This window comes from Hemitrygon akajei, chromosome 10 (genome assembly GCF_048418815.1).
Source record: "Hemitrygon akajei chromosome 10, sHemAka1.3, whole genome shotgun sequence".
Classification (NCBI taxonomy): domain Eukaryota; kingdom Metazoa; phylum Chordata; class Chondrichthyes; order Myliobatiformes; family Dasyatidae; genus Hemitrygon; species Hemitrygon akajei.
This window is the reverse complement of record NC_133133.1, coordinates 34,717,519-34,742,872: the sequence shown is the minus strand read 5'-3', so window position 1 is coordinate 34,742,872 and position 25,354 is coordinate 34,717,519. Positions and strand designations below refer to the sequence as shown.

The 25,354-nt window shown below is 37.6% G+C and overlaps 1 protein-coding gene across 6 annotated transcripts in view; it reads left to right on the top strand.

Annotated features, from left to right (window-relative positions):
* Positions 1-25,354, top strand: part of tenm1 (teneurin transmembrane protein 1) — a 2,244,326-nt gene that overhangs the window by 2,003,571 nt on the left and 215,401 nt on the right. For 5 of the 6 annotated variants that reach the window (XM_073058035.1, XM_073058032.1, XM_073058029.1 and 2 more), the window contains 3 exons: positions 20,600-20,785; positions 20,889-20,915; positions 23,533-23,679. In XM_073058035.1, the coding sequence (XP_072914136.1) occupies positions 20,600-20,785; positions 20,889-20,915; positions 23,533-23,679 (360 nt within the window). The remainder of the gene's footprint in view (positions 1-20,599; positions 20,786-20,888; positions 20,916-23,532; positions 23,680-25,354) is intronic. The other variant, XM_073058034.1, reaches the window with a different exon arrangement.

Sequence of the window (25,354 nt, the reverse complement as noted above, 5' to 3'; positions counted from 1 at the left end):
AAATTAAAGTCAATTTGATACTACTGTGTTAGGTCATGAGGATGCATTGGAAGAAATGGAAAAATTGCAATATTCCCCATAAGGGAAGAAGCTAAGAGAGATTTCTCATGCAATGTAAGATGAGATCTCAGACAAGGTTGTCTCCTATTACATCTGACCTCTGAAATATTATAATGTACAAAAACTGTTTTATACCAAACCACAACTCTCCCTTGATTTGCAAATATTGAAGGTAGCTATATTTCAGAATTAAATGAAAAGTGACAATGAAATGGCTATCTGCATTTTATGCTTTCTCAGTGCATTAAACCAAAGGATAAAATTATCGTATGGTAATTAACAGTTTTACTGGTAATATAAATGTATAAATGAAACCTGACCAGTTTCTCTTCTAAAATTCAAGCAGCTGCAAAGAATTGTTCTTGATATTATAATTTTCTGCCTATTTTGCTAATTGTATGAATAGTTTTATTACATGTGAAAGGAATAATAAGCAAAAGCACTTGAGGTATTTTTGTCATTTAATATAGTGCTTCAATGCCAGACAAGGTTAGACATTGGCCTGACAATAATGGAACCTGGATTTAAATCTATCCGGTCTAATAGCTTTTAAAGTCCCTCCTGATAGTAAAGTTTGAATGTAAAATCAATCTAAATTGCTTTTAATTTGTCAATAATTGGGTCTAAATAAGCAGTATGCATGCCAGCATGTTTAGACTGAGTAATTCAGTTTAAAATTTAAGTTCCAGAGATGTTTGGTTTTACAAGGGTGTGCTGCCTTACTCTGTCTGTCATAGGAAATCTTAAACTAATATTTAATTCACCCTATCTTATTAATTTCATTGTCAATCCATCTCATCAGCTTCCTTAAAGTATTTGAAAACAGGCTGATTATGACTGGCTGGGAGTCATAATCATATCCAGGCCTTGTGGAAGCTATGTGTCTTGAACAGGGGATCCCAACCTGGGGTCCATGGACCCCTTGCTAACAGTATTGATCCATGGCAAAAAAAAAGGTTGGAATGTCTGGTCTCAAAGATAAGAGAATGAGAAAGAATAGGGAAGAAAGGAGAAATGAGGCTGCTAATATTTTTCAAGTGTTCAAAAACAATAAATCAGCTGAGTACACGGCTGTCTTTCGTGAATGCTCCTGTTCCCTCTCATCCCTGAAACCCAAATCCTTCAGTCTCCTAATTCCTAATTCCTCAATGCCCCAATTTTGCTGCTCCCTTATTCTCCAACCTTCCAATCTTTTAATAATTCTTAACCCACATTTCCAGGTCTCTGACGAGTATAAATGGACAACAAGTCCCTGGAGTCCAAGTACATAGTTCCCTGAAAGTGGTGATATAGGTAGACAAAATGGTGTTGAATGTGTGAGGTATGATTGCCTTCATCAGATAAAGCCATTAACTAAAGGAGCTGGGACATTGTTATGGTTTACAAACAATGATTAAACTGCTCTTGGAGTATTTTGTACATTTTGTGTTGCCATATTGTAGGAAGGATGTGCTTTAACTAGAGAGGATGCAGAAAAGATTGACAAAATTGTTGCCAGAACTGGAGAGCTTGAGTTATAGGCTGGGATAATTTTCCTTAGAGTGAAAGATGCCGAGGGGTGACCTTGCAAAAGTTTATATAATGATGAGGGGCATATTTTGGAAAGATAGTCTTTTTCTCAGGCTAAGGGAATCTAGAACTTAAGGTGGGAGGAGAGAAATTTGAAGGGGTTCTAAGGGTCAGGTTTTTCAACACAGGATTGTAGGTAAATGGAGCAACCTGCCAGAAGAGTTGGTAGAAGAAAGTACAGTGTAATTATAGAGTTTAAAAGACGTTTGGATAGGAACAGGGATAGGAAAGGTTTAGAGGGATGTGGGCTAAATGCAGGCAGCTGGGATTAGTGTAGATAGGTGAGTTGGTTGTCCTGGAGTTTGGGCAGAAAGGTTTCTTTCCGTGCTATACAACTCTAAAATTGAAAAACTGAGGTTATTTCAAAAGCAGGTTGTATCTATTAGATAAGATGCAACATCTGCAAGAGTGTGCAAGGCATCCACAAAGGATACTTTGCTGAAACTTAGCTTTGTCAGTTTCAAGCTGAACACATAGGTAAACATAGCAATGATATCTGTGTGCTTTACATTGATAGTATTTTTATGACTAGCATTAGAATGACCCAACAGTGTTCATTTAATACTATCAAATGGTAACAAAGCAGTTTCTAATCCATAGATTAATAAAGCAGGAATATCAAATTGGGCCTTTATTATAAAACCAGTAACCCAATGTAATGTTTTTAGTTATCACACTTCAGGAAAATAGAATGTATACAAAAAATATAATTTTAGACCGGAGGAACGCTGGAACAAAAGGTTCAGAGGAGATTTGATAGTTACGTACAAGGTCATAATAGTTTTAAATAGTTTAATATACATTAAGAGAAACTGCATGAATAAAAGGGAACAAATTTAAAGTTATGGCAAAACATTTGAGGAATGTGAAAATAATAATTATTTTTATTCAGAGTGATTATGATCTGGAACTCATTGCCTGTGTGGAAACAGAATTAATTAGGGCTTTCAAAAGAAAATTAGAGTGGAACTGCAGTCCCATGAAGGACACTTACAGCGACCATCACAATCTATCCACCATGTATTTCTGATGGTACTATGTTGGCACTAGAGGAACTATAGAGTCCAAAAGGGCACAGAAGTCAATAATGACAAACTTCAATGGTACATCAAACAGAAATAGGCATCTATCTACATCATCTAATTTCTGTATTTCAGATCCTATATTTTCTCACAGCATGAAAAGAGGCTGCTTAGCCCACGGTTTCTCATTATTATTTCTCCAAGTTATTTACCTGTAACCCACACACAGGTTGCTTGAGGTATACATGCAATGGTCCTTAATGCTTCCTTTGCATAAAGTACCAGAAGCTTGGCTGTCCTTGTGAATCAAAGATATCTGCCAAATTTAGACCCTGTTGGCAGTTCTCAGGGACAATGAAAAGAGCACGTTAAGTGCAAGTCTTGACCAACTGGTATGCACCAACCAAAGCAGCTAATCTTATAGGTAGCCGAGTTAGCAGATTTAAAGACATAGATGTGAAAGGTAGCAGGAAGAACATTATTATTCCTCCCAGCTGATGGACATTGATGCAAATGATGCCCAGATTGGATTCCTTTCTCCCTTCAAACTGCCAGCATCACTGAATCCTGCAGTTGAGTTCTCATAGTTCTTCACAACTTTAAGAGAGGCCATTCAGCCTAATGCATCTGTGCCAGCTCCCTAAGCAATCCTATCAATTTTTCCCTTCATCTGAAGATGTCTCATCCAGAGAAACAACCTTTCAACTCCAAACGAACCAACAAGAAAGAGGCTAACCCTACCATAGTTCAGGAGTATTTCTGAAATGACAGCAGACTGCTCTAACCACTTTGAATAATGGTAGCACACAAACATAGCAGAACCATCAGAATACCCTCCCCGACACCTAAAGATCCAACATCCCACATGAAGAGAACATACGTAATATACCAAATCCAATGTGGAAACTGCCCCAAACACTACGTAGGACAGACGGGGAGAAAACTATCCACGAGACTACATGAGCATCAGATAGCCAGAAGGAGACACGATCCTCTATCCCTCATCTCAGTACATGAAGACCAAGAAGGTCACAAGTTTGTCTGGGAAACTATAAAAATCCTGGCACAAGCACAAATCAAAAGTTCAAGGGAATTCTTAGAAGCAGCAGACACAAAATGCTGGAGGAACTCAGCAGGCCAGCCTGCAACATTGACTGTACTCTTTTCCATAGATGCTATCTGGCCTGCTGAGTTCCTTCAGAATTGTATGTGTGCTGCTTGGATTTCCAGCATCTGGAGACTTTCTCTTGTTTTTGCGACTGAATTCTGAGAAGCTTGGTTCTCAATGGAAGACTCTATTAATAAACATATTGAACTGGGCACAATTTATAAATCTATGCATCTGTGAGATTGAGGCTAAGGGGTGAGCCGGGGACACCTGAAGAACCTACGCTCACAACGACAGATAAACAGGGATACAGGCTAGTGGAGATTATTCAGCTATCTGGTTGGCCAGGATTAGAGGAGGCAGCCAACCAATCAGAGCATCGAGTTGGAGGAATATAAACAGGAGCACTCGGCAGAAACAACTATCAATTGCGCACTGGTTACGCAACCTAACCTCCAGGGTTGGTGAACAAACCAACAAACAAGCCGCCAACCCGAGCTACCCGCCTTCTCTTTCGTTTCATTTTCCCCTCACTTGTTGTAATCTCTCAAATTCTCATTAAGTCTACCCTGATTCTCTTACCGCCTGCCAGTGATAGAGCTAATCTACAGTCACAAAGTAACCCATCAATCAGCATATCTCTGGGGTGTGGGAAGAACTGGAACACCTGAAGAAAATCTGTGTGGTCGCAGAAGGAGGTGCAAACTCCATATTGGCAACTCTGGTGGCTATGATATAGTCCAGGGCTAGATAGCAGCAGCAGCACCTGCTGGACCACTGTACTGACTTATTGACACAAACCATTCACTGGTTCATGAATGATATAAAAAGTGGAGAACAATCATGATTTTGCCAAAGTGACCTGTACAACAATGGATCTCAGATAAAGTTAATGTTTGAGATATCAGAATAATTGGATTCTGGAACTGGCTGCCAGAAGAGGTGATGGAGTCAGATGCAATCACCATACATAAGAGGTATTTAAACAGGCACTTTATGAGACAAGGCACTTAAGGATACCAAAGTCAAGGTTGAGTTTATTGTCATATTCAAGTGCATATATACACATGTCCAATGAAAAACTTATTTGCAGCAGACTCACAGGCACACAACATCAGATACATGTTCACAAGACATCAATTAAGCATAAATTATACAAAAAATTTACACTACAAAAACACAATTTGAATAACGAGGATAAAGTCCATTGTAGTGTAAAGTGGTGAAAGTGTTGCTACACTGAGATGGTGATTCGGGTTTATGCAAGTAGTTTCAAGTATTGAATATTTGAGGGAGGTAGCTGTTCTTAGAGGATAGAACATTACAGCACAGTACAGGCTCTTCGCCCCACAATGTTGTGACAATCTTAAAAACCTACTCTATGCTTAATCTAACCTTTTTCCCTCCTATATAACCCTCCATTTTCCCTTCATCCATGTGCCTATCTAAGAGCATTTTTAAATGCCCCTATCGTCCTCTACCACCACCTCTGCCAAGGTATTACATGCACCCACCACCCTCTGTGTAAAGAACTTACCTGTTTTTGAACCCTGTGGTGTGGGAATTCAAGTTTCTGTATCTTCTGGCCTATGGTAGCAAAATGTCGAAGGTGTGGTCAGGTGGTGGGGATCTTTAATGACAGATGCTACCTTCTTGAGGCAACACCTCAAGTAGGTACTACCAATAGCATGGATCTAATGTAGGCAAATTGAATGAATATCGATGGACAAAGTGGTAAGTTTAAACCATAAGAACATGAACATGATGGGTCAAAGAACCCATTTCTGTGCTCTATGATATGGAAGGAAAAGGGTAGAGGAAGGTTTTTACTCTTCATACCTCAGATTCCTTCTCATTTAGGTCTGTGTGAAATTTTTATCTTGCACCATCAATCAGGAATCACATCTAAAACACGAATACTGGATTCATAAAATCTAAAATTAACCAAAACAGAAAGCTCAGCAGCTCATAGTTTGCTTTAGTATTAGCTTTTGCCAGAGATAAATATGCAACTTCAACCAAATGGATGTAGAATGAGTAAAATTAAAGCACTTAGATAGTGTTCTATCAGCACTAATTTGGGGAATGAGCAGATAATGGTGATAATCTCTTTCAAACAGCAGGCGTGTTTGATGTAGTTTCTCTGTCCTTGCCAGTCAGGTCATGATTTTTAATAACACATTAGCACCTAATCTTGCTGCTTTTCTCTTGTCCTGCTGTTAAAGCAGATTCAAACATCCATAGTATTCTCAGAGGACATGAGGAGAATGTTACACAAAAAGTAAGAAATCAATGCGAAAGTTAATGGTGCATGACGCCTCTGAAGTTAGAAATAAATAGAGATGAAATTAATCCGGAAGTAGTGATTGTATGACCACAGCAGCCTGAAAAAAAGTTCAAAGTAAAATTCTTATCAGATTATTTACATGTCAATACATACAATACTAAACTTCTTTTTCTGCGGGCATACTAAGCAAATCTATAGAACAGGAACTGTAAACAGGATCAATAGAGAACAAACTGTGGAAATGTAGATACAAATAAATAGCAATAAATAATGAGCATGAAACAACAAGATAAAAAAGAGTCCTTAAATGAGTGTAGTTATCTACTTTTGTTCAAGAGCATGATGGTTGAGTGGTAGTAACTGTTCTTGAACCTCGTGGTGCGAGTCCTGAGGTACTTGTACCTTCTACCTGATGGCATCAGTGAGAAAAGGGCATGGCCTGGGTGGAGAGGATTTTTGATGATGGGCGCTGCTTTCCTACAACAATGTTTCATGTAGATGTGCTCACTGGTTGGGAAGGTTTTATCCATGCTGTACTGGGCCACATCCATTAGCTTTTGTAGGATTTTCCACTCAAAGTCATTGGTTTTCCCCATACCAAACTGTACTGCAGCCAGTCAGCACACTTTCCGCCACAGATGATGCAAGGATGAAATTCCTTTTTTTATGGTTTAAACTTTTTTTCTTTCAGAATAATATAAAATAAATACATTTTATTGAAAGAATAACTTAAAAATGTAAATACAAAAAGATAAACAAAATCTTTAAATGGTCTGGAAATTTTATGTAATTTTTTTAAATGAAGTTCATCATCAAACAAATATTTCCATAAGATGACAACACACACAAAATGTTGGTGGAACACAGCAGGCCAGGCAGCATCTATAGGGAGAAGCGATGTCGACGTTTCGGGCCGAGACCCTTCGTCATTTCCATAAGATGTATTTCAGACATTGTACATATATATCATATAATCATATATATCACAAATCTCCACAAAGTATTTATCTGAGACACTTATAGAAAACAGCGGAAAGAAAAAACAAGCAAAAGGAAAAAACTATGTACAAGTAGGGAGTGATCTTTTTTTACAACATATTCATTGATTTGTGAGAATAAAATCAGGCCTATGAGGTATTATGTAGTTAAACCATTTTTCCTAGTATGAATCAAATTGTTCCAGCTTATGATTAACAGATGCTGTTATCTTCTCCATTTTGTAAATGTCCATTGTAATTTCCATCCATGCATTTAAAGTTGGGCTCTCCTGTGATAACCATTTCCTAGTAAGAGTCTTTTTACCAGCCACCAACAGTATATTCATTACATTTTATCTCTTCTTAACCATTCTTGAGGTAGATATCCAAAATATATGGTCTTACTCTCTAAGGGTATTTCACATTTAAAGATGTCTTGTAGGGCATTGTGTATCCCACTCCAATAGTTTTTGATAACAGGGCAGTCCCAAAAAATATGATAATGATTTGCATTTTGATTTCCACAATTTCTCCAGCAAACAGGGAGGTTACTATCATAATGGGATTTCTGAGAGGGTGTAATAAAATATCTTATCAAGTTTTTCCATTCAAACTCCCTCCATTTCTGTGAACTGGTACACTTCCATTGATAACTTCATATTATTTTCCATTCTTCCTCAGATATAATTATCCCTCCTTCCTTCTCCCATTTTGTTTTAATGTATGAAGTCCAATGTGTTTTAAGATTTGACAACCCCTTATACATGCTTGAAATGTTTCTACTAGCGTTATCTGAATTATATGCTTTTCTAAATAGCTCTATCAAGCATGTAGATAGATAGATAGATAGATAGATACTTTATTCATCCCCATGGAGAAATTCAACTTTTTTTCCAATGTCCCATACACTTGTTGTAGCAAAACTAATTACATACAATACTTAACTCAGTAAAAAATATGATATGCATCTAAATCACTATCTCAAAAAGCATTAATAATAGCTTTTAAAAAGTTCTTAAGTCCTGGCGGTAGAATTGTAAAGCCTAATGGCATTGGGGAGTATTGACCTCTTCATCCTGTCTGAGGAGCATTGCATCGATAGTAACCTGTCGCTGAAACTGCTTCTCTGTCTCTGGATGGTGCTATGTAGAGGATGTTCAGAGTTATCCATAATAAGGTACTTGCCTTGGTTACATTTTTAAGCATCTTATTAACATATTGTCGCATCTGTTAATACCGATAAAAATCTTGTTTTTCTAATGTGTTTCTCTTTAAGCATTTCAAAACTGAACAGTGTTCCTTCTTTCATTATGTTGCAAAGAACTGTTCTTCCTTTAGCTGTCCAGTCCTTAAATCTAGCATCCAATTTATTTGGTGTAAAATCTGAGTCATATGCACACCATTTAAGAATTGCAATATCTCCCTCTAGATTATATTCTTTTATAGTAATTTTCCATATTTTAAGAGTCAGTTTCACCCATGGGTTATCAATAGTATTTATGTACCTTTGCAGGTTGTTGTCAGCCAAAATTGCTTGTATGGGGATGGGAAGTACCCGCTCCTCAATGTTTTTCCATTGAGCGTCATATGATGGGTTGCACCAACATATCACAGCTCTCAACTGTGCTGCAAAATAATTATCTCTAAGAAAAGGTAGGCCCCATCCCCCTTTTTCATTTGCTAATCGCAAAGTTTTGAGACAAACTCTAGGCCTTTTACCCTGCCAAATATACCTTGATAACATCTTGTTCCATTCATTGAATTGATTTTGATTAATCTCTATTGGTAGGGACTGAAAGAAATATAACAGTCTGGGCAGTATATTCATTTTAATAGACTCAATCCTTGAACTGAGACTGAAAAAAGGAATCAGGTTCCATCTTGCCATATCTTCCTCAATTTTTTTTAATATAAAGGCTGATAATTACATTCTGATAATTTTTCCAAATCTCTTGGCATAATGATGCCCAAATATTTGAAAGACTCTGTTTGCCATGCCCAGGGATATCTACTTTCAATTTCTCTTGGTGGGCTATAGTAATATGAAAGTAATTGGGTTTTATCTATGTTGATCTTGCATCCTGATAATTGACCATATTTTTCAAAGGATTGCATCAATTTAGGTAAAGAGTATGTTGGTTGCCCTGGATAGATCAAAATGTCATCCGTGTAACAAGCCAATTTATGCTCTGTCCCTTTAATTGTAATTCCCCTGATATCTTCATTTTGTCTGCTGTATTGAGCTAATGGTTCTATATATAATATGAAGAGTAGCAGTGAGTATGCACAACCCTGTCTCATGCCTCTTTCTAGAGTAAGACTATTTGATAAATATCCATTGATTTTAATCCTAGCAGTAGGGTTGTCATATAGTGTCTGTATAGTTTTAATAATTGTCTTGGAAACCAAATCTATGTAAAACTCTGTAAAGAAAATTCCAATTAACCAAATCAAATGCCTTTTCAGCATCCACGTTTATCACTATTGCTTCGATTTTATTTTTTTGTATATGATCCATAATGTGAAGTGTCCTTCGTATATTGTCTTGTGTTTGGCATTGTCGTATAAAGCAAGGATGAAATTCCAATTCAAGTATGAATCATGATGTGCACTTGCAACTGTTACGTACCCTGTAACTGGGTCACTTACCAGCAAAGATAGAGAGGTCCGTTGAAGTCTGATGGTACTATTTTTAACGGTATTTATTGATAAAAATACACAAAAATAATATCAATGCAAACATACATATAATATACGTCGTCAATACTAAATGTAAAAGCGCGGGTATAATAATAATCAATAAGAAATAGCTCTATCGTTGTCTAGGGGATAATGTATTGTCCGATGGAAATATAGAAGTCACTTTAGTTCATTCAAGCTGTAGGCTGCAGCCTTTGGTTGGACTCAAGAGAGAGAGTTAAACTTGCCCATTCCTTTTATGAGGTCAATCCTTCGAGAGTCGGTGGGGGCTGAATTTTCCTTTGTTGTTAGCTAAAACCGTTCTTCCGTGGCAAGACCCACCAATTCCGAGGCAAATGGAAAAGGACGCACGTGGGCTGTTTCCACCGGCTTTCGCTATTACGCTGTTACAGGAGTTCTAGCGTTTCTTCTGGTGCATCTGAGGGGCTGTTCCCACAGACCCTCTTTTATCCTGACTCACAGGGTCTCAGATGTCAATCAGGTTGGGATGATGCAATCCCTCCACCAACCCCCCTCGGTTCATTGCCTGGGGGTCTTCGATGAATCGTACAGTACTCAATACACAATTACGTCTCCAAAAGACAATGACCTGTTCCGTGGCTTTGTATCGCCGAAGGGCCAAACATTCCAAACGTCTCTCTCTCATTTCCTGGGCCTCCTGACCTGAATTAATAGCGATCTTGCGATTCTCAAAAAGGAGGGGGCTCAGGCGTAACACAACACAGTTTTAAACTGTGTCTAGTGTGCACAATAACTAATATATTTGGAAATTTTTTATTCCATATGATACAACTTTGGATCGATCAGTTATTGAATGAAGTTATGTCTTGTACTGTACTGCTGCAAATAGCAACTTTCATAACATATGTCAGTGTTAACACACCTAATTCTGTGTTATAGATAATATAAAGGGAATATTAAGCACATTTTAAAATGTGGTCAGACATAACTATTTCCAAGTTGAAACAATTTTGCTTATTTTCAACTGTTCATTATCTAACTGGAGTGTAGGCAGGTATAAATCATTCAGTCTGAACACCTGCAGAGACAGGAGACCATACAGAGCCTTTTATCTCATTACAATGTAGTGCTGATGGTTATCCCCTGCCCACTATGTTTATAACCAGCTGATAGTTGAATTACTGCTGGTTGCCAAAAGTCCCACCTAAGACGTTTTAATAATTGACAAAAAACAGAGTGCTGAGATATTAAAATTTAGCTCAATTTCTTGTGGATCGTGGACCATAATCTTCGTGTAAAGCCTCTGAACCGGTTCTTGAAGATGCAATTATCCATACCTTGCACGGTATGGATAATTTCCACAGTGAGATTCCTCTGTTAGGGTCTAACATGGATTTGATGAGCAAAATAGCCCCCTTCTCTATGTAAGAGTAAATAATATCTGAAACAGCAACTTCTGTATCATTGCATGTTGATGCGTCCAATCCAAAATAATTATAATGATGCAGATTCACTGTGGTCATAACCAGCTCCTGCCCGTATAATGTATTGATCACATATTTTTAAAAATACTTCATTGCTGATGAAAATCAATACAGTGCATTCATTAGGAATTGAATTTGGATCAGGAGAGCAAAGTGCATTGGCGCGAAATCTCAACAGAATTAATTCTCTTTCCATATTGATTGCATCGTCTCCATCACATTATTTCTGATTGCCATACATTTTGAAACCAAGATTTCTGAGAAACTCACAGGCTCAGTTTTGAAATGTTGGCAATCTCTTCAGTTTTAGCACTGGCTGTAAACTTAACTTACTGGGACCACTTAATGCCTGATAATATTACTGGTTTTCTAAGGAAAAGTTATTTTCAGTGTAGTGAAAAAGTTCTTTTATGGAAAAAGAAAATTTCCCTTTCCCTGCCTCTTACCTCTTCTCACCTGCCTGTCACTTTCTCCTGGATCCTTTCCTCCTATGGGCCACTCTCCTCTCCTATCAGATCCCTTCCTCTCCAACCCCTTACCTTTCCCAACCACCTGGCTTCACCTATCACCTTCCAGCTATCCTCCTTCCCCTCCCCCTTCTTCCCCTTCCCCTCCATCCTTATTCTGGCATCTTCCCCCTTCCTTTCCAGTCCTGAAGAAGGGTCTCGGCCTGAAATGTCGACTGTCTATTCATTTCCATAGATGCTGCCTGGCCAGCTGAATTCCTCGAGTAGTTTGTATGTGCAACTTGCTCTAATACCTGATACGTTATTAGAATCCATCCTTTTGCTGACATTCATGGCTTTTATACCTTGAACTGCACAAACAAATATTCCCAGAGGACTGAATGAGAAAGTTTTGTGCACGCGTGCGCACACACACACGCGCGCACACACACACACCCGTCCCCCACTTAGAATTCGAAGCCAGCTCCAGCACAGCTTTATCAGTAGCAGTGATGATTACAGCTGCATTGATTTTTGTGAGTGTGTGGCAAGCTCCTTTAAGGCAAGTGTGGGTAATCAGTTCTCTCAATCTACACTACACTAGTACTTCAAACAAATCATTAAATATTATAGCAGCACACACAAAATATTAAATATTGTTCTTCAACTGTATCAATGGCTTCATCTGCTTTCCTCTGAAGCAGTCATAAGAAAGGCATTTCTGATTTCAATCGTACAGCAGTACACCAAAAGCAGATCAGGTATTGGTATCCTGCAGCCATTCTGCAGCCTTCAAAGGTTCTCTATTATTTACAAAGCACATTAAGAAAATGTGATTGATTAGTCTGCACTTGCCTGCGAGAATATAACTACAACATTCAAGCACTTCAACATCATTCAAAACAAACCCTGACTGGTACTCCATCCATATTCTGAACCTTCACGCTGTCCATGTGCTGGTGGATGAACATATATCAAGACTTTAATGAAAATAAGTTTTTCTATGACTTTTATCTAGTTCATTCCAGGAGACAATCTAGTTATGGACAAATTAAGCTCAATTAATTCTCAGAACCAAGATATACATGCATAGTAGGTGTTTTAGTTCAACACTTACAATAGCACAGATGAACTGTGCATGTCTGCCATTTCTTCAACATGCTGAAAATGTCCTATTGTGAAAGGAAATAAGTTTTGGTTGTCACTGTGTCAGTGTTTAAGCAAATTAATTAGGAGATTCAGATTTTGCGCCAATCTAGTAAAAATCTCCATTAGAGGTTCAAACGGTTCAATTCAAAATCAGAGAATGTATATGGTAATAATCCTGAAATTCTTAATCTTTGCAAGACGTCCACGAAACAGGAACCCCAAAGAATGAATGATAGTAAGATCAGAGCCCGAAGCCTGCTCTCCTCCCTCCCATGCACAAGCAGCAGCAGAAGCATTGATGCTCCCACCTCCTCTGCCCCCACTTGCACCAGTAGAAGCACTACCCCTCCCAGCGCACACCACCTGCTGCCTCGATGCTTCAGTCCACCACAACGCATCAGTTGGCGAAATCAGCGAGGAATTGGGTCATCCCCACAAAGGCAGACATATTCCAGGCCACTCCTGGAGATATCGAAACACCAGGCCACACGGCCAGTGTGATTACCCACCACTTGTGGGGAACCATAATTTGATCTGTAGATCATGGGCCCCAACAGAATCACGGCCACCTTGAAAAGAAAAGAAAGACATACGAAAGGAAGAAGATGCTACATTTGACAGCTCTGCCCATTTCTTCAATTCTCCTTGAACAATGATATAATCTGTGTAAGGACAGACGACTTGATGTCAATGTACATGTTAAAGCATTCACCCAACCTAAATAACCATCAGGGCCCCAAAAATTGCATTATGCAAAGACATGTATAGTATTAATTATAGTATGTGTGACTTTAGTCACTGATGGCTCTTCCATCATGTAACATTATTCATTGTGGCTTTCATATTGATTTACAGCCATAAAATGGCTGATGTTTCAGACGTGTGGACACTGTTATGGAGTAGGGCCTGCCTTTATTTGCAGTTGGATAGTGACAGAGCTGTTAACGTGACTTGCTCACAAAACTGCAACCTGCTCAGTTTTTGGAGTAACAGGCTGCCCTGAACTTAAGCGATCTGACTCCAGTGAGATTCTTCAGTACAAATAGACAACTGAATGATGGGAGACCTATAGATAAGTGAGTTCTTGGCTTATGGACCACTGGACTTGAGGAAGTGGTGGGATGGAAGCTGGAGGAAAATTGAATTTGATGAATATTTTTCATTTAATTTTTCTGATAAAATATCTTGAGTAAGGCAGAGGTGCTTTGAGCAAGCAATGAAAGGCAAGGTTCTGCCCCTTTTGTTAACTTAATCTCCACTTCAATAACTGACATGAAAACCCCAGTGATATTCATCAACTGTCTCCTTTTCTTCAGTGACAGAGCAGATATGAGATCATCACCTCACCTCCCCAATAAAAGATTCAGCCAAGAAACATCTTCAAGTGTTTCATGTCAACTATTAGCCGCTTACAAGGATTGATCATGTAACTCCACACATCAAGCTCCTGCTAATGTCTAGTGTTATGGTATAGGCTACCAACTGAATCAAGAGCATCCAGCACATGCATTTCTTTTCAACTTGTCCAACATTGCACAGGCCAGGCTGGTGCAGTCTTTTTCCTATGCTCACGCTATTAGGTCCCCAGTCTGGTTGATTATACTCTTGCATTTAGTCTGGGTTCACACTCCCAAAGGAATTCATGGACTGTTGCTGAGGTTTTCTGGCATTTAATTCCTGAGAGGTCAAGATGCCTGTATTCAGTTGCTAAAAAGGTGTTTGCATTGATCGTTCATTATAGAGTAGCATTTTTCATTGACATTGTACTGTTAATGTGCAAGGTATGCTGAATAACTTCACAAAACTGTCAGCTGTTAGATATCAGCTTCAAACTAAGGAGGAGATTAGGGGAAGTTACCAGGATTTTGTTCAAATGGCTTTAAGGGATAGACTTAAGATGAAAAGATTAAAAAAAGATGGGGAGAGAATAGAGTCTGGATGTGCCAAAGATATGGATAAAAATTTTGGCAACATACAGTATACGCTGGGCTGGAGCAGTGATGTTAAAGTAGAAGGTGTTTGTGAAGGAGAAAACCTTGAAGACACTTGTGTAGCCCAGGTGTGGGCTTCTTACTGAATATTATGAGATAACGGGATAAATTGGTCACAGACACTCAAGCTCAACGTAACACTGTAGCTCAGAAACTTAAAACTAATTTGCTTCCTGCCTTTCTCTGTTCTTACCTGAAGTATTCAATCTTTCAATGGGTGCTCCCTGGCTTACTGTATTGTCTTCAGCATTTTCAATTTATATTCCATCTTTGCAGCATCTATACTCTTTTAATTTTCATTTGTTGTTGATGAGAAGGGAGTTAGAATTACTTCCAAAGATACAGAAGTGTGACTGTTGTCAAAGATGATGATTACGTCCTTTTCAATATTTAATCTAAATCTGTGGTGGTCCATTTTGTTGTAAAGAATAAAAAGTGGCCATGCAGCTTGAAAAATAAGTGAGTATGAAAAATGGAGATCAGCAATTTTGATAGACTTAGTTATATTAAAATACAGAGCACTTGTAGTGATTGGAGCAAGTCAATGCCATAGAAGTATTTGGCAGTCACTTCTCAAAGATTAGAGAAGTTATGTTAAACATATTGACTCTTGATTGGATCATATTTGAAGTGCAAAATATTTTCTGTATTGTTGAAGAGATATTGAAGCTTTGGGAAAGGTGAAGGTAAATACAAAAGATTCTGCGCGTGCTGAAAATCCAGAACAGTCCAAACAAAATGCTGGAGGAACTCAGCAGGTCAGGCAGCATATATGGAAATTGTATCAAGAGTCGAAGTTCACCAATAGATTGGATAAGCTGGGTTTGTTTTCCTTAGAGCTAAGGAGGCTATGTGGTGCCCCAATAAAAGTATACAAAGTTACCTGAGGCAGAGATGGGGAAGATGGTCAGGATCTTTATCACATGGTCAGAATGCCAAAAACTAGAGCACATACATTTAAGGTAAGAATAAATAGATTTAAAGAGATTTGAGGGCAGAATGTTTTTTGAGAGAGAGTGATATGCTAGCATAGTAGCATAGAGGTTAGCACAGCACTGCCTTAAAGGAGCTTGTATGTTCTCCCCGTGATGGCATGGGATTCCTCCAGGTGTTCTGGTTTCCGCCCACAGTACAAAGATTGGTAGGTCATTGTAACTTGTCACATGACTTGGCTAGCATTAAGTTGGGGAATTGCTGGGTATCGTGGCTCAAAAGGTCAGAGGGCCTACTCTACACAGTGTCTCAACAAACAAATTGATAGATAGATAAAAAGATAGATAGATAAAGATACCTGAAACTTCCTGCTATAGGAGCTGGTGGAGTCAAAGACAATCACTATGCTTAAGAGATGCTTATTCAAGCACTTAAATTGGCAAGGCATAGAAGGATGATTACCTTATGCAAATAAATGTGATTGGTATAGCTGGACAAAGTATTCGGCATGGACACGGGGAGCTGCAGAACATTTTTCTGTGCTATACAACTCTATAACTGTGACTCTAAGATGCAAAGAATGTCAAACCATTTAAACTAACAACCCTTGCATCATCAAGAGGATGGGTCATTTATGACGGATGAGGTCATTTGTTTTAAAGCAATGGAAATACATTATCACCTCCTTCAAAGCAGTCTAAAATGCTATTGTAAGGTTCTCTAAGTACTTTTATTTTCCCATGGGTTTCTGCTCCAGTGTGGATACTTGCCTTTCGTGAAACAACAGATAGCTCCAGGGAGAACACTTGGAAGAGTAGCAATGTTCACTCATGTGAGTGAAATGAATGAACACACATTTGAAAGTTGCTGCAGTGCTACAGTTAATGGTTCAAAGTGAACTGATCATAATTCAACTCCTTCATAGCACAGGGCTCAAAGAAACTGCAAATCAATTCAGCCACTGCAATGATTTAAACAAAACACCAGAAGTACACAGAAGGAAACTGCTGATCATGATCTCTCAGAAGCACATGCAGTAGTTGTTTCTATATAAGAAATACTAATGATAGAGTTAACTTAAAAGGAAAATTGCACCTTTTATGGCCTTAAATTGGCCAATGCACTTCACATATAATTAAGTATATTTGAAGAGTAGTTACTGTTAAAAAAATGCTTCAGCTAATCCACCCACAAAGACTGATGTAAGGACATCAAATGACCTAATTACCTATTTTCATGATATTGATTCAAGAATAAATGCTGGCCAGGATATCAAGGATAGCTCTCCTGCTCTGCTTCATAAAGAGTGTAATTAGATCTTTTCTGTCCTTTGGAATATACAAGCAAGGCCCCAGTTTAAGATCATAATGAAAGATGATACCTTCGCAGTGCATCACCCTTTTCATACTGCAATTACCAGCCTAGATTTTTATGCTTAATCTCCTGGAAGAGTGCTTAGACCCACAGTCGTTTGACTTAGAGCTGAGAGTACTGAGCCACAGTGAAGCAATTATTTCCCCTACTTTACCTCTGTATTAATTTGAAGACACGAGTACTCTGATATATATATCGACAGACACTGGCATCCCTCTAGTTTGTTATACACATAGCTATTCATCATCTTAAGGTCTGGGCAGTTTAATATTGCCAGGCTATTAAATGGTGGAAGCAAAACAAAAGCCTAATGTCATAACCATTCAATATCTCCAGACTTGCACAATTGATCAACTATCACTTAGCTGTGATTAGAAGAAAGCTTGTAATTTGATTTTTAGTCAGGTTCTATGCAAGAAAAAATTACCAGTACAGTGAATATGAAATATATTTCAGTACAAATAAAGAAATAATTCCTTTAGATTCTGATTTTATTTTCAAGTGCCAAACAAATGCTTTGCCCCATTAGGCTACTGAGAGAACAAAAACTCACTTTAAAGAGAGTGCAATGTAGTCTGTTTTCAAAATCTAATAGAAAGTTCAATCACTGCCATGTAAATGAGAATTTAGGCCAGTCAGATGTGGCCAAGCAAGGAAAGGGGCCTTTGTAGTGGAGTGAAAAAAATAGGCTAACATAAACTAAACTAGCATTAAAATTAGCAGTGAAATGTTGACGTATATTTTGACAGTTCTCTTATTAGCCACATTATGATACTGAATAGATTGTACCTTTTTACATGTCCAATCTTTAAAAGATAAAGGGTCGTTTGTGCATTGTTACAGTTCTACAGTTGCAGGAGTAGACTGTGCCCTTTATATTTTGGCCTATAATTCCAGGTTTCGTGTTTTCGGTGAGCTAAAACGTTGCCTGGACCTTGATTTCATTCCTCTGTCTGACCTGCAGAGTTCTTCCAGTTTGTTGGGGGTTTTTTTTTGCTCCAGATCCCAGCATCTACAAAGTCTCTTGAGGCTTCAAATTCTTTCCAAAACACTGTTCAGTAGTATTTTTGCTAGGTTGGATTTTTCACTGTCTGTTCACTTGAAGGGAAATATGCAAGAGGACATTGGCTCACAATGCATTCATAAGTTACTAAGGTTTGTCATGTTTGGGTAATTCTCCAGATAATATTTTGTCTTTCAACGAGAATAGAATAGCTTGTTGGGTCTCCTCATCCTCTAAGAATTTATGATTTAAAATGCATTTTGAAAAGTTATTAAAAAGACTTTTGAACTGTCAGAAATTTTATTTCAGGCTTGCTAAGAATTTAGTTAAGTGTTCTAAAAATATGCAAGTGAACACAAGAATATAAGAAATAGAAGTAGCAATAGGTTTTATTGATTAGCCTTTCAACATAAATGGATTAGCAGAGACCAGATGGGCTGAAGAGGATGTTTCTGTGCTGTGGTTTTCTACGAATCTATGACTCTAAATATAACAAATCCTTTTCTTCAAGTCCCTTTTTGAAACATTGAAAAGCCAACTCTATCTCCAAGACTATGTCCCTTGACCTGCAGCCAGAAGAAACTATAAACATCCATCCAAATCTCTAGATATTTTATCAAAACTATTTCTAAATTTCAGTAAATATAAGTAGATTCTATTCTGTCTCTTTTGATATGATAATGCATTATCCCAAGAATCCATCTAGGGTACATTATACTACCCCACCCCAACCCCGCTTAAGCAAGAACAGTCCTTCCTTGGGGAAGCTGACCAAAGTTCAATGTGGTTTATATGTCTGTTTCATCACAATGTTATACTTGTGAACTCTAATTGGTTTGAAATGAAGACCAATATATCAGTTTCTTTTTAATTGCATACTCAACTGGAACATGCATGGATAAATTCATATATAGTAATGTTTATTACATCTAAGTTACAAGACTGATTGAGATCTGTACAAACTTTTTGTTAGAATAATCCAAAATTAATACCATTGACTTGTTCATCGATGTTGCCTAATGCTTTTTTTCCCTTTCTTCAAATACTTAACTAATTGTTCCTTAAAATATGTACTGATATTTTCTTCATCTTTTCCCAGTGGTAAACTACTGATTAAAGGTGCTACATGTGTTCAAGTCACTTTCCTTTCAATGTCTATTTCAAAATCAGTCAGGTTTAATATCAGCAACATTTGTCACAAAATTTGTTATTTTCCAGCAACAGTACATTGTAATACATAATAACTTTTTTTTAAAAACTTTAAATTACAATAAGAATAGTCAAAAAATTAAATTAATTTAGTAGTGCAAAAACAGAGCAAAAATAGTGAGGTAGTGTTCATGGTTCATTGTTCATTCAGAAATCTGATAGCAGAGGGGAAGAAGCTGATCCCAACATGAGAGTGTGTGTCTTCAGGCTCCTACATCTCACCCTTGATGGTAACATTGAGAAGAGGGTATGTTCAGGGTTCACTCTTCAGATCAGATCAGAGGGTTCAGATCAGGAGTTCACTTTTCACCCTCCTGATGAAGGGTTTCGGCCCGAAACGTCGTCACTACCTCCTCCCATAGATGCTGTCTGGCCTGCTGAGTTCTGCCAGCATTTTGTGTTTTTATTTATTTCCAGCATCTGCAGATTCACTCGTGTTGTCCCAGATATATAGTAGCCCTCCTTATGATCTACTAAAGGGAATTTAAATTTGTTGGCTTTTGGAGAGGAACCTGTTTGCAACCCTGAAGTGAAATGATGAATACTTGCATATACCTGTATATTGCATAAGCTTACAGAATGTTTCTTCAAAATTCGGGAGATGATATCTGTGTCTTTATATGCAACCAGTCCCCAGCCACTCCTTTGCACATGACATCATTTCATCAGTAACATTATGAGAAATGTATTTCGTGACCATCATATTTAATATTAGGTAAAATTATCTTCACATTTCATACGTGAATTTATAAAATGTTGCATTTATGTGGTAACCATAGATGTATTTTTACTGAGATTCTTACTCTCATTTTACTGAAGTTCTTTTTTATTGTGCTTAACCGAGCAGAAAGGTAAAACATATTTGCATTTTTGTTGCTTTAAAAAATTCCAGCTACAAAAGTATGTAAAAGTCAGCAGAAGTCCATTCTAAAATAAGGAAATATTTAAACCCAGTGAAGTCCCAAGCCAACTAATAGTGTGTGAACAGTTTGCAGTATACAGCTACATGGGACATACAAATATGTTGCGGATGAGGATAGTACAACAGCCATCTGCCTCCAGATTATGTGGGGAGATTATGTTCTTTGATGGTGTAGAAAACAATGTCTCTCTCTGTCACAAATTTGGACTACAGTCAGGCACTCGAGCGAAATATTCAGATTTTCCCAATGCTAATTCATTTTGGCTCACATTTAAAATCCCCTCTGTTGACCTAAAGAAATTTTTATCTTGGCATGCTCATGGCCAGTTGTCCAAATTTGCCAAGCATAATTGGTCAAATGATTAAGATATTATAAATGCAATTAATTCTTTCATCTTTTGCAGAAATCTGTGAGGTGGATTGTGGCGAACATGGCGTGTGTTTAGGTGGGTTATGCCACTGTGAGAAAGGGTGGGGTAGCCAAGCCTGTGACCAGCATGTATGTCACCCCCGCTGTACAGAGCATGGAAAATGTAAGGATGGCAAGTGTGAGTGCAGTCCTGGCTGGGAGGGAGAGCACTGTACTGTTGGTAAGATAAATTCAGATACTATATATTATTTTTCCAAAATAAAACTTATTTTAATACTTCTATATTTATATTATTCTTGCCTGAAATCTCCCTTTCTTTTAAGCACAACATTTGGATAATGTTGTAAAAGGTAAGATTGAATTCCATAATATCTCTCCATATATCTGTACAAAACTTTACCCAAAATGTTTTGAAGATGATTATCTACTTTTTTAAATATCAAATTCAGATGTATTGTCATTCAGCCATACACACCTACATAGCTAAACAAAACATCACTCTTCTGGGGCCAAGGTGCAAAACACAGAACATACAGTCAAATGATTAAGGTATATATTGTTGCAATCTTCTCACAAAATAACATTAGCACAAGTCCCTGAATGGCATGGCCTGAAGATTGACACGATGACATAAAGTTCAAAGTGCATGCTTATGTAAGACAGCATCATGTTACCAGCACTATTACAATACACAAACAGTCATATAAATATGTGAAACAGCAGCAATAAAAAATGAAAAGTGACTAGGGCAGGATGAGAGTGTGTCCATGAGTTGGAGAGTGTTTTAAAATAAAAGATAGCAAAGTAGGTAATGAAATAACTTCTTGCAGTGATAAAGGATCTTTTGACTTAAATAGAACGAAAGCTCACCAAAAATAAAAGAAAGGCTGTCAGTTTACCAGCAATAATTCAGCACCATCACCCTGTTCAAAAACTACCTTAAAGCAAGGACCAAATTCAAATCTGTTGATTACACCAAATATATATGATTGCTGTTATCTTGCTAAAATCTGCTATGTTCTAACATTTAACTCAGAATGTGATATTTTTTTATGTCAGGTTGTTCCCTGACTGGATTGGCTGGATTGTTCCCAAAATATATATTTATATAATCTTGGTTAGTTTTCTTTGTGTGATACCCCAAAGGTATAATTAAGGCAAAAGCAGGCATCTTACTCACAGAACTGCTCATGTCTGCAGAATGAACTCACAGAGAGTAGCTATTAACTTAATTTTGGCCCCGTGAAATCCCACAGCACATGAGCTGTGTTAGATCAACATAATGTTAATTCAGCTCATTACAAATTGTATCTTCTTGCCAAATGAGGAAACCTCCAAAATAGGATCCTCAGTATTTGAGAGAAGATTGAATTAACAAAAGAAACAGCACTTTGTCCAAGTAAACAAGAAAAACTATTATCCTTATCAGTTTATTTATGGTGGTGCAGGTATAGTGTCCTGGTATATTAATGATTTAGCATATGCTATAATGCAATGTTGCGCAAGTTCCTACTCTGAGATGTACATTGTAATGCATCATGATAAAAACTATAAATCAAAATAAGAAAATATTTTTAAAAATTAAATAATTGCAAAAAGAGACCAAAAATTAAAAAAAAATACAATGAGAGAGTGTATATAAGTTTATTGTCCATTTTGAAATCTGATGGCAGAGGGGAAGAGGTTGTTCCCAAGCCTTTGGGTGTGTGTCTTCAAGTTCCTGCACTTCCTTCTTGATGGTAGCAATGAGAAGAGGGCATGTCCCAGTTATGTGGGTCCTTAATAACGGACACTGGCTTTTTCAGACGTCACCTTTTGAAGGAGCTGGCTGAGTTTTCAACTTTCTGCAGTTTTTTTTCCCCAATCCTGTGCAGTGTCCTCCATACCAGATGGTGATGTAACCAGTTAGAATGCTCTCCACGGTACATTTGTAGAAATTTGCAAGAGTCTTTGGTATCATACTAAGCCCACGGCTTCTCAAACTCCTAATGAAATTTAGCTGCTGCCATGACTTTCTTTATAATTGCAACAATATGTTGGGCTCAGATAGATCTTCAGGGATGTTGATACCCAAGAACTTCAAACTGCTCACCCATTCCGCTGCTAATCCCTCAATGAGGACTGGTGTGTGTTCCCTTGACTTCCTCTTCCTGAAATCTACAATCAATTCGTTGGTCTCATTGACACTGAGTGAGACACCACTCAGCCAGCTGATCTATCTCACTCCTGCACGCCTTCGCGTCGCCACCTAAAATTCTGCAAACAATATCTGTGTCAGCAACAAATTTGTAGATGAAAATTGTGCTGTGCCTAGCAACACCGTCGTGAATGTAGAGAGAGAGCAGAGCAGTGGGCTCAATTCTTATTGTACTTCAAAAGAAAAGTGATGACCACTCTAATATAAATAATTTTCTACACAATTATCAATTTATATCAGTTAATCTTAACAAACCTATTGTAACATGCACATTGAGAGAAATCTCTGACACTTCCTTTTATCCCACATCATTTTCCCAGGCACAAGAAAGTGGATAAGTTTGTAACCTGAACGAGCAGAGTGTGGTTTTCTGTGCATTTTTGCAACAAAATGTAAATTACGTGACCCAACTGCCAAATCTACACATGCATAATGTTGGTTGTCTTTTCAGTGGTATTGTTCCACTCATATTGTACTGTTCCACATCTGGCTGTCCACTGAAGTTCTGTCTCTTGTCAAACTCATAATGACATGCTGAATATCGCCAGTGTTTTATTTGTTATTATTTCAAACTACATATACACTTTTGCTCAATCAAGAGAATATTTGTTATTTTAACACTTTAAACATGTCCTTCCTAAATGTACCACAGTTAAAACAAGAGCGTTTCCCTTTTGCTTCCAAACACTATGTTTTCATAAATGCATATTACATTTTACTTGAACAAAATTATTTGTTATTATCAACTGTTGAAACTTTGTTTTGGACAGAGGGATGTCCTGGCTTATGCAATGGAAATGGAAGATGTACACTGGACCAGAATGGATGGCACTGTGTCTGCCAAGCAGGTTGGAGTGGGACAGGATGCAATGTCGTTATGGAAATGAAGTGTGATGACCACAGAGATAATGATGGAGGTAATTAACAATTTGAATGTTCCTAATGCCTTCCCAATCTTGTCATTCAACTTTTCCCAAATCGTTACCAGGTGCTTTTATACAGTGTTGTATGTACTGAGAGTTCAGAAGTGTTTGTATGAACAGAGAGAAAGGAAGAGGTGAACAAAGACAGTGAACATTTAAAAGTAATTCAGCCTAAAAATATCCTCATAACCAAGCTTGGCCATATTCTCGTCAAACATATATCCTTGTTTACAGTCTGGATGCAACAAATAAGTTTTTTTCTTGCTTATAAAAATTGACACAAATTAGAATATCCCTGTGCTACTTGTCTGGTCTAAACTAACTAACTTAGGCCAAACCATTGCACATCTTCTCTTATATATTATTTAATATATTCAACCACTAAGCTGCCAGCTCTCTCCTCACTGATTACATCATCTTAAATACAGTAAAACTCTAAGATTCCACTAGTGATTTGATAACTGACCGATAAATAATTGTTTTTCTCCACCCATTTGAAATTTACAGGTTACCCCAGTTTACAAGTTCCCTTAAAATTTGGCAAGGTCTCATTCCAGAATGCCCCAAAACTCATCTCAATGAAAGTTAATGTATTCACTTCAAACTCACAAATGCCCTTCTTCCTGTGCTTCTTTTAAAGTTACTGTGCAACTTGTAAAATAAACGTGAGTTAGAATTGGGTTGGAATATAAATCAAATACAGTGGATTCCAGTTAATTGGGACACAGGGACCAGTACATTTTGGCCCAATTAAGCAGTTGCCCCAATTAGCTGAAATTTCACAGAAATATATAAAAGTGTGTTTAAAAAAGGCAAACTACCATCTTACTGAGTAACATTTAAAATGAAATACAGAACAAATTACACTATCAATGCTACTACAGTACTATAAAACTGTGTATTAGTTCAAAGGAATTCATCCAGTGTACACAATAAACAAATTAGCACAGGCACCTAGTGCAGATAATGGACTGCCTTCATATAATGCTATTGATGATTTAATCCTCCAAATCTTCATTTTCATTGTGATGTTCAAAATGTTTGTCGATGCCTTCAAATTCTTCACAGCCCCTAATTTGTTGAAGTAGTGAAATCATATTCTGAATGCTTGAACCTGCAGTGAGCAAAAGAATTCTGAATTGTTTTACTGCTTATTTCTTGCCAACTATCTGCAACAAAAATTACTACTTTTTGAACACAAGCACACACAACAGGCGCTAATTAAAAACTGATCACTCTAACCATGGTGTAGTGTCTAACGGCTACACAAGTAAACCTGTCTGACGTTAGTTAGAAACTGTTCAGCAACAATCTCTGCCCCAATTAAATGGCATAGTGTCCTGAATAAACGAAAGGAACCCCGGCTATTTTCTCAATTATGATTAGTTATCCCAAATAAGTGGCTTCCCCGATTAGCCAATGGCCCGATTAGCCAGAATCCTCTGTAACACCAAATACTCCAGAAAATGTGTCAATCTGGAGCCACCAAAATCATGAGCATGTTGGATTATCAGAGTTTTACCATGAAATAACATTCTATATTAGTTTGAAAAAAAAGTGCTTTATAGAAAAGGAGGACAATTAAAGCAAAATATTTTCTCTCACTTCTTAAAATTTTATGATGTATTTTTGAGTTGGTTCTTTCAGAATACTCCAGCCTTCTGGAGCT